This window comes from Candoia aspera, chromosome 3 (genome assembly GCF_035149785.1).
Source record: "Candoia aspera isolate rCanAsp1 chromosome 3, rCanAsp1.hap2, whole genome shotgun sequence".
NCBI classification, from domain to species: Eukaryota; Metazoa; Chordata; class Lepidosauria; order Squamata; family Boidae; genus Candoia; species Candoia aspera.
In genome coordinates, this window is record NC_086155.1 from 103,809,674 (window position 1) to 103,824,094 (window position 14,421).

Below are 14,421 nucleotides of genomic sequence, written 5' to 3' on the forward strand. Positions count from 1 at the left end.
GCAAGAAATAATGGATTTATTTGCAAAAAGAAAAGAAAAGAAAACAGTGGATAAAAGGAAATGGTGCAAGTGTTCATCTGTAACTATGTTATCTGGAAACTTTTATGAAGTTAACTGTTGGCTGTGTTTGTTTGAGATAATATGCTAACTATATCTTTATTAACAAACATGTCCCACTACCTTACCATATTCCTTTTTGAACCAAGGGTCAATTTGGCCTTTTATTTATGTATTGGTGGGGCCAGGACAAAATCTAAATTTAATTTAAATGGCCATGTAAATTCAATTAAATCCAGTTAGTGTGATTATTTTCTGTAATTGTCTCTTTTTCACATTTATTGAAGAAACCCTTAACCTGGGAGATCTGAGTAACTACAGTCAGCCTTAAACATAGGCAAGATATGCAAGAAGATGGCAGCCTCATGGCTGCAAATACTTTTAGGAGAGATGGTTGCCACCTGAACCCATTTCATTTAGGCTTTTGACAGGGATATAGATCTGAGTTTGCTTTAATTCCACAGATGGGTGACCTGAATTGGGAACTGGACTGAGGAAGTGCAGCCTATTAATCCTGGACCCCTTGATGGCTTTTCATACCATAGACCAGTGTTTCTCAGCCTTAGCAACATTAAGATGTGTGGACTTCAATTCCCAGAATTCCCCAGCCAGCATGGGGAATTCTGGGAATTGAAGTCCACACATCTTAATGTTGCTAAGGCTGAGAAACACTGCCGTAGACCATAATATCCTTTTAGATAACCCAATGCAGTTGAAACTTCAGGGCAGTCATTCTGGCCTTTCCTACCAAGCCATTTCTAAAAGATGGTGCTGGGGGAATGCTATTTAGCACCTATATCTTGAGTTATGGTATCTCCCAGGAATGTCTATTGTTTTGTATCTGGTTTCAACATCTATATGAAACTACTGGGGACGATCATCTGAAGCTATGGAGCAGAAGGATATGCTGATGACATCCAGGAAAAATAAGTCTAGATTATTTTTTTTTCAAGACAGAGGTATGGTTAGTAAATAAGAACCCAGATTTAGGGTTTGGATTTTATCCTTTGTTGGATGTGGTCACATTTCTCCTGAAAAAGCAGGTCCTCAATCCGGGAGTGCTCTTTAATTCTTGGCTGTCACCAGATTCCCAGGTGGCCGGTATAGAAAGGAGTCCATTCTTGCAATTATGTCTAATATGCCAGCTGCGGCCACTCCTGAGTTGGTTGGATTTATTGACACTTTTGTTACATCTAATCTTGATTATTGCAATTTGCTCTACATGGGGCTACATGAGAAGTGTTTGGAAGCTTTGATTGATATAAGGTATGGCAGCTAGACTGGTAATCAGTGCCTGCTATCAGGATCATATGAAGTTAAAGTAAAAAAAACTATACAGGTTGCCAATTGATTTCTGGCTATAATTTTTAAGTTGCAGATATTAGAATTCTTAATGGCTTAAATCCTAAGTCTCTGGGGGACTTCCTTTCTTATTATAAACCTTTGTTGGGACGTTAAAGATATGCAAGAGAGACCCTTCTGAACACTCTGTGCTTCCAGAGGCTTATTCTGGGTGAGGAGTCTCTGCGTTACTCTCAATGGGAGTAATGATTTCTTTGTGGAGCCACTATGCTCAATTCCTCTTATCCCTACCTTGAGAAGGGTGGCCAAGATACATCTCTTCTGCCATTTGTCTTTGTAATGTTGCATTATGTGAGTTAGCTGTTTTAGTATTCAGTGAATCGGTGGAATATAAGTAATAAGTAATACATAATACATAATACATAAATAAGAGAGCCAGTTTGGGCTAGTGGTTAAGGCACCCGTCTAGAAACCGGGAGATTGTGAGTTCTAGCCCCACCTTAGGCATAAAGCCAGCTGGGTGACCTTGGGCCAGTCATTCTCTCTCAGCCCTAGGAAGGAGGCAAGGGCAAACCACTTCTGAAAAGCTTGCCAAGAAAACTATGGGGATGTTGCCAGGAGTAAAAAATGATTTGAAATCACCACAATAAATAAATAAATAAACGTAAGTTCCAGCAGCAACTTTGAATGAGGTTCTTAGAGTGCGCACTCATGTCCTAAGTGGTATCCAGTCCCGCCTCTCTCAGCATCTTGCATACCTTTCCCTACCCATTCAACAGATGCACTGAAAGCAGGTACTTTCCCTGGTGTCCTCCAGGTGAGATGGAAGCACAGCTCTCTGATTCTTTAGCCATCTCCTTTGCCTAACTCAGCAAAACCTATTAGGCTCTTTGTGCAGCTTTTTTATTGCCTGTTTTCCCAAGAAGTATAAATTCCAGTGAGAAAAAAGATCCACTATGATTTCCATATTGTATACACACTTCGATCATTTCAGGGATTTTGTTTCTACTTCATGGTGGGTGGATGGCACATTTTCTTATGTCTGGAAGTATTATGTACAAAAAACAGCCATGTTCTTTAAAATATATCAAGAAACTATAGACTTATGTCTCATTGTGGTGGACCCACACACTGGATTAAATCAGAATTTTCCAGTGGAGGTGCCTCTTTATGTCCTCTGTTTAAACACTATATTCCTGCTACACTCAATACAGCTGTTTTACCTTGTGCATTTTTTCCTGTTATATTAAGTCTCTACCTTTGTTCCTGCTGCTACTCTAATCTAGTTTAAACATCAAGCAACTCACTCATTAAAAGACAGTGTGATGGTGGCTATTGCATGCAGTTTGGTCCTAGAAGAAGTAGAAGGCTAGCTGAGAGAGCTTTCATTCTCTAAAAAGCAAATAGCTAATCAATAAGGAAAAAGATGGACTGACTGCCCTCATGTGGCGGCATACAGCTTGGCAGCCTGAAATTACAGACAAAAGAGGCTTTGTCAAAACATGCATTTTCTGTTGAGAAACCATTCAAGACATTAGAAAGGAATGCAAATGTTGATTAATATCTTCTGCATTTCCTGAAAACACTGTTTGGTATGAATTGGCACTGCCTCTCTTCTTATTTCCATGCTTCTAAAATGCAGTTGCAAGAACCACTCCCCCAAAGGTGAGATATTGATGTGGTTGATATGGAGACTGTGTTTATTGTTCCAGGAACTCCAGGGAGATATCAAAAGGCCCTGGTCTGAAGCAACTGCTACTTTTCCCTCCCAACAATGAGATGGAAGAATTTTGCTGAATCTCTGGGACTCCTTGTTTCAGACTGATGGGAACAGGCAACATTTCATTAATGCTCTCCAACATTGATCAAGCAGGGTGAGCTTTGCAAAAAAAAGTCTAATAGATGGGAACAGAAAGCCTTGCAGAGCAGCCTTTGAATCTCTTTGGCTGCACTAGCTAACCTTCTGCTAAGTCTTCAAGAGAAACTGTTCAGAGCACAGCTGGTGAAGAGGCTACAAATATGTGTTTTCAGGCCTTGGGAAAGGACAAGAGGTTCTGTGATAACAATTGTTTTCCCTATTGTTAATACCTTTCTGCCTCAGTAAGTACCCTGGTCTTTGTGTGGTATTTTATGTATAATGTTTCAGCAAAGGTTTGGCACATGTATTGAGTTTGACTGCATTTGCCTTGTTATATTAGCTCTTGCCCTGTAAACATGAAGTATCCCTCAATGCTTCTAAGCAACCATGTATGTATTTCCTAGCTTTGTCATTCTACTGCTACCTAGAGAACCTCATGTTACTCTGGCTTACGTGCATACAACACCCTAAGCTACACTTTAGCCTAACATCTTGCATGAATATGGGTAAGAGCCCATATTAGGGACTACCTTGTGGTGATAAGGACAGCAAAGCTCCATCTGGTACACCACTCTTACTGCGTCCACCAATAATTGTCCAGAGGCCCTCTTTAGGGTGACCCAGCCCCTACTGGGGACTGTTGCAATAGCTAGAAGAGTCAAAAAACTTCTGTTTCCCATGAGAAGCTATTTATTTTTTATAATTAATTCCAAAATCTTATAGTAAAAGTTAATATTCCAATTTTAACTGGACCCTTAGTCTGTTTATAACTTTCTTAGATCAAAATTTTGTTTAGCTTTTTGCTGTGTATTTCAAATTCTTTAAGTTCTTAAGCTTATAGTTAATTTTTCTTTTGTTTAGAGTTGAAGATAAAACTCACCCTATGATTTTTCAAACTTGTCGTTCCAAAGATCTCCAATAGCTTTAAGATGGTTAAATGAGGCAATTTCCAAAAGTGATTAGAAACTGAGGTTTGCAAACTTAGGGTCCTTTAAAAGGCTGCACTGTGGTTGTGAGCAAGTTGGCTAATCCCTTTGTCTCCCGGCACTCAAACCCGTGGAAAACCACTGTTCTGTGGTCTCCTCATGAGGAGCAGCTGTCCGGAGCACATGATCTCCTGTCTTCTCTTTATCCGGAAAAGTTCCAAGGAACTGGTCTACTCACTGGTTCCTTGGTCTTTGCCGCATTCATCAGCTCCACTTTCACGGAGATGTCTGCAGTTGCCATATCTCCCCCAGAAGTCCCAGATGTTACCAGTATGCTGATGGAATCCAAGTACAGGTAGTCTCATTAACAACCACAATTGGGACTGGCAATTCCATTGCTAAGTGACGCAGTTAAGTTAAACATCATGTGACCACAATGGACTTATGACCTCACTTCTGCTGCAGTTGTTAAACGAATCACCTGTGGTCATTAAGCACGACATCACATGACAATGACTTGTGACTTCCTGCCAGCTTCCCCATTGACTTTAGCTGTGAAGTTCACAAATGGCAATCATGTAACCATGGGACACTGCGACTGTTATAAATGTGTACCAGTTGCCAAGCACCTGAATCACAATCACATGACCATGGGGACGCTGCAATGGCCATAAGTCAAGAACCGATTGTATCTACTTTTTCAGCGCCGTTGTAAGTTTGAATGGTTGCTGAACAAGGTAGTTGTTAACCAAGGACTACATACATACATACATACATACCCAAGTGAGACTGTTGAAATGCCCGGATGCTGTGCAGATGTGGGGATTTCCCGTCTTTACTCCTGGATGGGGTTGCACTTTCCCTGTCAAGAGTAGTGTGCAGCTGGGGAGATTTTCTTGGACTCACAGCTCCTGCTAGAAGAACAGATGGCAGCTATGGTGAAGGGGGCCTTTCCCAGCTCCACCTGGTACACCAGTTGTGCCCAGTCCTGGATTGGTTAGCCCTCCAGACAGTCACTTATGTCCTTGTTACCTCATGACTCAACAACTGCAATGCACTCTACATAGGGCTGCCTTTGAAGATGATTCAGAGGCTTCAGCTGGTCCAGAATGCAGTGGTGAAAGCAGTGATGGGCTTCCCTTGGCATGCCCATATGTCACCCTTGCTACAATAGCTGCACTGGTTGCCAGTATGCTTCTGGGTGCTATTCAAAGTGCTATACATGGCATAGGACCCAGCTATTTAAGGGACCCCCTGTCTTTTATGGTTTCTGCCTGTTTGGTATGGTTCAGCAAAGCGGGCAGACTCTGGGTCCCCTTGATTAAAGAACGACATCTTTCAGGACCCAGGAAGCACATCTTGTCTGTAGCAGTATCTGCTCTCTGGGATGAGGTCCCCCATGAGATCCCTTTAGCTACCACCCTGATGATGTTGTAGAAGGCCTTGAAAACCCAGCTATTTCCCCAGGCCTGGGGGTAGGGTGCATGGGACACCCCTATTTGTGACGTTTTATGTTTGTTTTTTTGTTCTGATTGCCATCTCATAATTATTTTGTTGGAGTTTGGAAGCATCCAAATTCAGCCCAACCTACCTTACTGGGTTGTTGTGAAGGGAGATCTCATGAAGCCCTCTGAATCTTTAAAATCTGGCCTCACCTCCTCCTTTAAGGTAGCATCTTGGTCATTCCCATTGCTACCACCTTCAGCCAGCTCCTCTTGCTATCACAGCTCAAGATGCCTTTCTGGTGATTAAAAGTTAACAATGGGGGGAAAAGTAAAATAATCTCAGTAATGCAATCTCCTGGCTATACTGCATAGAAGCATGTGACTACAAGATTTAGCTTTCCTTCCCCTCTTTGGGAGACTGACAAATCTCAGAGATAAACAAAATCATTTTTTTTTTTTAAAAAGGAAGAAAACATAAAATATAACCCCCTTTTAGCTGTAAATATTTAAATGCAAATTGTCCATATTGGTAAAAGATAAATTAGAGAACTAACCAGATCCCCGTGAAATAGTTACCAACTTCAAAGAAAATTTGTAGAAGAAAATGAAATACTCCTGGCAGACGCAAGATGGCATGTTCTCCCTGTGACATGGGAAATGTTACGATTTAATATTACAGACTACAAGAATATTCTAAATATTTTCATGTCCAATTTGAAAGATTGATAAAAGGCTGAGGTTACAAACTTAATTTTATAATTTGTACATAGAAGTAAGGGAGACTTGACTTAGCACCACACAGAAAAAGGAGGAGGTTTAACATGTACATCTGTCTAGATCCTTAAACTCTGCCTCTAGCTTAAAGGGACTAGTCTTTTCCCAGTAAATGTGCCATAGCTGCCCCCAGAGGGACTGAGCTAATCTGGCATAAAGCTGTACTGTACTTCTCAAATTTTACTCACCGTCATTTCTTGTATCCTTTTGATTAGAATTTTACCAAACATCTTCCCAGGCATGCGTAACAAACTAATCCCCCTATGGCTTTTGCATTCACTCTTCCTGCCTTTCCCTTTGTATATGGGAACAATAACAACATTTTCCCCAATCATTAGGCACGCATGTTACATACATGTTAAACAAGAGGCACAGTTATGCCACAAGCAAATTGCATCCATATTTTAACATTTTTTTCAGTTATATCCTCTACACCCGCAATCTAACTTTTTTTTTCAACATTCTCACAGCATTTATTACTTTCTTTTCATCATTTTTTTTCTTGGACACTAATACTTATAACATCAATTTCAACTCATCTCCAACTTTTTACTGTTATTGCCAAACAAATCTCTAAAATACTTTTTCCAGCATTTCCTTACTTCAGTGTCATCCCAACCGTTTATTTATTTATTCATTCATTCATTCATTTATCCAATTTGTCCCCACCCATCTCCTCCCATCAGGGGACTCTGGCCGGTTTACAACAATCAATTAAAACAACAATAATAAAATATACAATATAAAATTACAATAATAAGTAATATAAATAAGAGTAAAGGTAAAAAGTCCAAGTGGCGAAATAATCTAAAAACAGTCCAAGTGTGGGAGGAGATCTATTCCCCTTTCCACCCCAAGCGAGGCAGCAGAACCAGGTCTTCAGACTCCTCCAAAAGGCCAGGAGCAATGGGGCCAGTCTCACCCCTGGGGGCAGCATGTTCCACAGGGTGGGAGCTACTGCAGAGAAGGCCCACTTCCTGGACCCTGCCAAATGGAGTTGTCTTAAAGACAGGGTCCACAGCATGCCCTCTCTGCATGATTTAATTGCTTTTATTTTAAATTCCATTCCTCTCCTGGATGCCCCATCTTTAGCTCTCTTATTCATTCTGCTAAGCATCTTTTGTCATCCTTCCCATAGAGTAATGGCACACAATCCTGTGAAACTCTGTAACGTTCTTTTCAGTCTGTTCCACATGTTCTTTCCTTACCTCAACTTTCCATTCAATCTGAGATGTTATTCTGTCTTCCTTTTTCTTAAAAGACTTTCCTGAAATCATTCTACCTTCACTCTAATTTCTTTCTCTGCTATATTTTAATTCCCAAGATCCACTCTTGACCCTACCAAAAATGGTCTGCCCTACATTCAGAACCTTTCATCACCCATGTATCCATCACTAACTCTTTCTCCTCCTTTCATCATAGTCAAATTAATCATCTTTTTAGAATTATATTCACCCCATTGCCATATGCACATATGAATAAACTCTTAAAACACATGTTTTAAACAAATAGAATCTTTTCTAAGCAGATGGTAATCAGTCATCGTTCTCATTCATTGAGTCTCTGAATAGCCAAATCACTTTTTCTGTACTCTCTCATGTTGTTCCCACGTCACCCAAGATAATGTGTTTTTCCTCTAGTTTGCATTCACAGTTCCACCTAAAACTCATCTCTAGTTGTTCCATTAGCAGCACTTCATGGAATCATCCTGATAGAACCTAGGTTTCACTTAAATATGTTGTGAAAGTAAGTACATAAAAAGCTTTAGCACATGTTTGAGGTCAAGTTATAAATAGAAAACAACACTGGCTACATCCTGAATAACCGACGCCAATTAGCTTCCCTTTAAGATAGGCAATTTGTATAACTCATCCTGTAGCTTTGGGCCACATGCTCTTTTTCAGCACAACTTGAAAAAGAGGGCTTCTGAGAGAGAAAATAAGATACTTCTAGCCTTCTAACCTAAGGGGTTAGCTGTTTTGTTAGTATATGGAATTATTTGCATCAATATAGAGTTGAAGGTGTTCAAACGATCGAACAGTGGCACTCATTTCACATGCCAGTAAGGTAATGCTCAAGATCCTGCAAGGTAGACTTCAGCAATTCATGGAGTGCAAATTGCCAGATGTACAAGCTGGGTTTAGAAAAGGCAGAGGAACTAGGGACCAAATTGCCAATATCCGCTGGATAATGGAAAAAGCCAGGGAGTTTCAGAAAAACATCCATTTCTGTTTTATTGACTATTCTAAAGCCTTTGACTGTGTGGACCATAACAAATTGTGGCAAGTTCTTAGTGGTATGGGGATACCAAGTCATCTTGTCTGCCTCCTGAGGAATCTGTATAACGACCAAGTAGCAACGATAAGAACAGGCCACAGAACAACGGACTGGTTTAAGATTGGGAAAGGAGTACGGCAGGGCTGTATACTCTCACCCTACCTATTCAACTTGTATGCAGAACACATCATGCGACGTGCTGGGCTTGAGGAATCCAAGGCTGGAGTTCAAATCTCTGGAAGAAACATTAACAATCTCAGATATGCAGATGATACCACTTTGATGGCTGAAAGCGAAGAGGAACTGAGGAGCCTTATGATGAAGGTGAAAGAAGAAAGTGCAAAAGCTGGCTTGCAGCTAAACCTCAAAAAAACCAAGATTATGGCAACCAGCTTGATTGATAACTGGCAAATAGAGGGAGAAAACGTAGAGGCAGTGAAAGACTTTGTATTTCTGGGTGCGAAGATTACTGCAGATGCTGACTGCAGTCAGGAAATCAGAAGACGTTTAATCCTTGGCAGAAGAGCAATGACAAATCTCAGTAAAATAGTTAAGAGCAGAGACATCACACTGACAACAAAGGCCCGCATAGTTAAAGCAATGGTGTTCCCCGTAGTAACATATGGCTGCGAGAGCTGGACCATAAGGAAGGCTGAGCGAAGGAAGATAGATGTTTTTGAACTGTGGTGTTGGAAGAAAATTCTGAGAGTGCCATGGAGTGCAAGAAGATCAAACCAGTCCATACTCCAGGCAATAAAGCCAGACTGCTCACTTGAGGGACTGATATTAAAGGCAAAGCTGAAATACTTTGGCCACATAATGAGAAGACAGGACACCCTGGAGAAGTTGCTGATGCTGGGGAGAATGGAAGGCAAAAGGAAGAGGGGCCGACCCAGGGCAAGATGGATGGATGATATTCTAGAGGTGACGGACTCGTCCCTGAGGGAGCTGGGGGTGTTGACGACCGACAGGAAGCTCTGGCGTGGGCTGGTCCATGAAGTCACGAAGAGTCGGAAGCGACTGAACGAATAAACAACATAATGCAGTATATGGAAACAGTTGAAGCAGGGATGATTTGCAAGGATAAAAAGGTATATAGTGAATGGTAAACTAGGTTTAGCAAAGTTTCCTTTTCATTTCCACCATTCATCCATCTATATATGCTCAGTAATGTTGACACTTTTTCTGGGTTCAGTATAACACTGTATACTCCAAAAGGGTATAAGAGTATGTGTGGAAGGAAGGAACACGGAATGAAGAAAATGCTCATGTTGCTTCCTCCCTCTTTTAAGGTGGTGCTGCTAGTACTCAAGGGAGGTAACTGCTGGCATTGGGGATCAAGCAGTATGGTAAGCATTTTGACAATACAGGAGTATGTACTTTTAGTTGGGGTTCTCCAGGCTTATCAAAATAGACATCAAGGTTTTTTTTGCAAAACTTCACCTTGCATCCTGGCAAGGCTTCTTTAGCATAATGGTTCAGAAATACAGATTGCCTTGCAGTATTTATAGTCTGTGCAGAACTGGAATTCTATGGGGTTTGGTGATTGGATGCTACTTGGGAAATATTGGTTGATTGATGGTTGGGAATGGAGTTGGCCTGTTGTGTATGGTTTGAATCAGGTGCCTGACTGGGTAGTGGATCATATCTATCTGGTAACCACTATCTAGTAGTGGATAATCTGGTGATATCTCCTTTGAGTGCCAGGCTTCCAGGAACTCTCTGGCTCTTCTATTTGGCAAAGACAAAGAGAAGACATGTCTGGGCAGAGAGGGCAAGCAATAATGGCAAGCAGCAAGAAGTGCAGGAGATAAATGACTGAGCAGAATATTGTCAAAGAGGCTGCGGAAGACTCCAGAAATGAGGCAAAGGTGGCAACGCAATGTGATGCCAAGGAAACAGGTAGGTGGTATCTGAGAAAGCAATGGGTGGACAGGGCTTGAAGAGCCAGAGATGGTGGTGGTGCCAATAGCTGCAGTTTTCTGTTCTCGCTATCCAGCAGAGCCAAGAGGCTCAACACAGAGGCATAAATGAGTACCTTAGCAGCACTGCCAGAAGCAGCAGGGCCAAGCCAGCAATGCTACCAGAAGTAACTCCACTCCCAGAAAACCAAGCAGACACCAAAGGCCACAGAACAAGAGGCTAGCAAACCAGATCAGCAGCAACAGCAGCATCTCCTGCATAGCCACCAGCAGCTTGTGGCAATGGCAGCCAAACCAAACCAATGCAGTTCTGGGAGCTGTGAGGAGACCCCACACATGTGGCTGCAACTTTAAAGAGGAGGGAATTGTACCTACTTCTGAAGAAAAGGAGTGTTAAGGGCTACTTAAAGCTATCAAAAAAGGTATAGAAAATACTCATAAAATTAAGAAAGTAAGCATGAGCGTGGGCTGATCCATGAAGTCACAAAGAGTCGGAAGCGACTGAACGAATAAACAACAAATAGCTTATGATATAAGCTATCATAAATGGTATAGAAAATATTCATAAAATTAAGAAATTAAGTAAAAATACTCATAAATTAAGAAAGTAAGTATGGGAATAGAAATCTAGGTTTAAGGAAAGAAATATAGGAACAATATTTTATTTGTTTTATTTTTATCCCGCCTTTCTTATTATTATAAAAACTCAAGGGAGTGAACATACCTAATACTCCTTCCTCCTCCTATTTTCCCCACAACAACAACCCTGTGAGGTGGGTTGGGCTGAGAAAGAGTGACTGGCCCAAGGTCACCCAGCCGGCTTTCATGCCTAAGGCAGGACTAGAACTCACAGCCTCTGGTTTCTAGGATTATGGAACTATGTAAGTGTGTACAAGAAATAGAACTATAGGAATAAACACTGATTTCTAAGGAGAAGAACAAACCTGACAATTCAGTTTTGTAAGAAAACATTTATCATGTACTTAAGTAATAACAGCCGTTCTTGGGGTCAAAATCTATCCTGTGTATCTGTGTAGTGTCATCCCCCAAAGAAACTGTGACAGCACGGTTGTAAATATACTTTCATTAACATGCTCAAATTTATCACCTATTTCATGCTTCTCTCTTTCAGTTTAGGCCACTATATTATTATACACTGTAAATTGTACACACGTTTCATTTGCACATGCCTGTTCAGAAATAAAGACAGACTGTATGGAACTAAATTAAATAACAAAAGACCAGTAATTCCCTTTTTTCACAATCTCCAAATCAGACACTATTTCTTAGAAGTAGGAATACTTATTGAGCATTAGCAAAATGTTTTCAAAAAGTAGTTAGGAAGTATATTACTCAAACAAGTAAAATTAAAGCATGTGTATATATTTCAGTAACCATTGGGCGTGCATATGTATATGTATATATATATGTATATACACACTGTATATATATATGTGCAAAGTTGCCAATATAATTACTGGGTTAAATTGGTTTAGACCAGCCCAAAAACATCCTTTGAAATAAAAGCATTTTCCAGATGTTGCAAAGCTTCAAGTCCATTCAGCTTCGTATCTGCCTCGAACGAATAGAAAAAGAACGTCCATTCAGAACAGTTATTGGAGACTCGAAAGATTCCACTTCTGCACCGCTCTGCACAGAATAAAGAAAGCTCGGCCTTCACGTCTAAAATGGAACTTTCCCTCATTTTTACAATTAGGCTTTTACTATGGAGATGCGAGGGACCTTCCATCAACAGCCCCTCAGAGGCAGAGCTGTTACGAGAAAAGTGCAACGCCCTGATTCTGCGTCTACGAAACAAAAGACTCTAAGAAAACTGAGAGAAGTTCCTCACGCGTGGTGATCTACCCTTTTCGTAGCTCTCTGTGTTCCTCCTCCCGCATGCGCAGGACTTGGCCTCTGGGGGGGGAATCCGCGTGGGATACGGGGCGTGGCTTCGTCCCTGGCGGGAGCAGCTGTTCACGGGTGCCGAGCACTTCCTTCGAGGGGAGGAAGGGAGACCGTGAAATGAGGGTGCGGGCCGGGCGGGAGCGCGGGCGCCATGGCATCGCTGTTCCCGGCTAAAGGCGTGAGGAGAACGGACAGAGGCGACGACTGCAGCTCCGGAGAAGAGGAGCGGGCCGCCGCTGCCGTGATGGTGGTGGGCGGGCTGGGGGAGTCTCCAGGCCCGGGTTCGGAGTCGGAGAGCCGCTCGTCCTCCCCGCTGAACCTGACGGAGCAGTTCGAGAGGGCGGCGCAGCGCGTCCCGACGCTGGTGGCTGCGGCCAGCAAGGAGCAGCTCCTCTACTTGTACGCGCGCTATAAGCAGGTGAGGCTGCCGCCTCGGGGTATGGAGGCGCGAACTGCCCTGGTTGGATCAGAGGAAGGGGCTGCCTGGTCGCGCACAGCGGCCTGCCAGGTGCTTCTGGGAAGCCTGCAAACCGGGGACGAGAGCAGTCTCTCCCCTTTTTGCCCCACTCAACTGCTACTAAAAGATACACTGCTTTTGAAGGTGGAGGTTCTATCTAACTCGTTGGGGGAGAGTTGTGTCTGTTGAATTGATCGCGACTTTGAGTGAGTCCCTGCAGTTTTCTTGGCAAGGTTTTTCGGAAGTGATTTGCCATTGCCTCCTTCGTAGGGCTGAGAGAGAGTGACTGGCCCAAAGTCACCCAATTGGCTTTATGTCCAAGGTAGAACTTGGAACTCACGATCTCCCGGTCTCTAGCTTGATGCCTTAACCACTACACTGGCTCTCACTAAGGTCTAAGGGGTGTTGATAACTTCTCCATCAATAGTACCAATAGCAGGCTGGCTCTACTGAGCCAGTGTTTGCTGTCTAAAACACAAAAACAAGTGGGAATATTTTGTTTCTTTGTGTCAAAGAAATATGGGGAGTCCAAGATTATGTTTGCAAAATGCCTGTGTCGGTGGTTAATTATGATTTACTCAACACCTCTTTGGCCTTGCACAAGTTAAGCTAATTTATGGTTCAGTGTATTGGGCAAGCAAAGCGTCTAGATCTGGGAAGGAGTTTGAACAGGAGGGGATGGGGAATTGGGTATGTATCTATTCACTTTCTGCATACCTAATTAATAACGAAGAGGCAAAAGAGAGTGAGACTAAGGTCAGGAAAGAGAGCCATCTGCCTCTCCTTAGGGAAAAAGAAATAACACGTGGCATTTTCAGAACCTTTACTGAACATAGCTGGAATACAGAACTTCTTAAAAGAGCAAAATCACATGCACAGGGTTGCAAGTAGTGTTCTAATGCCTTTGACAGTGGTTCAGCAGCAGGATAACTGATGTAGTGTAGTTTCCCTTAAAAGTAGCAGTTGCTTAATAGAAACACATTACAGTAATCTGTTGTATTCCTACCTGCTTCAGCAAATAGTTTAGCAACCACATTAACAAAAAGCCAGGCACATCTTGTTTGGCAACTGCATTGACAAACGACTGGGAACAACTGACTCATGAATTATTTATGACTCAGATATAGTTTTGCATCCTAAGAGTCTATGTACATCACTTGCTAAATCATGGCTTAATTGGCTAGATTAATAATATGTGAAGCTATGAACTATGGTTTATAAAGCACAATGGCTGAGTTAGCACACCACTTCAAATCACAACCGCTCCTCAGTTTTTAGTATATTGTGTGTACATAAGCTTGAAGTATCCAAGTTTGTTTAGAATCTATATAATTTGATGAAATCTTTCCTTTCTTGAAATCTGGAAGGCACTGTATTTTATCTATTAGCAACACACAATTCTCTTTCTCTCTCCCTCCCTCTCCACATGTTCAAAAGTAACTGGTAGCAAAGTTAATTCAAATTACAGTCCTTCATTGGAAATTCTGCTTATTTA

At 41.9% G+C, this 14,421-nt stretch overlaps 1 protein-coding gene across 2 annotated transcripts in view; it reads left to right on the plus strand.

The window, feature by feature from the left end:
* The first annotated feature begins 12,533 nt into the window (after positions 1-12,533).
* ACBD6 (acyl-CoA binding domain containing 6) overlaps positions 12,534-14,421 on the plus strand; it is a 138,291-nt gene continuing 136,403 nt past the window's right edge. For both annotated transcript variants that reach the window (XM_063298457.1, XM_063298458.1), the window contains exon 1: positions 12,534-12,887. In XM_063298457.1, the coding sequence (XP_063154527.1) occupies positions 12,621-12,887 (267 nt within the window). In that variant the 5' untranslated portion in view covers positions 12,534-12,620. The remainder of the gene's footprint in view (positions 12,888-14,421) is intronic.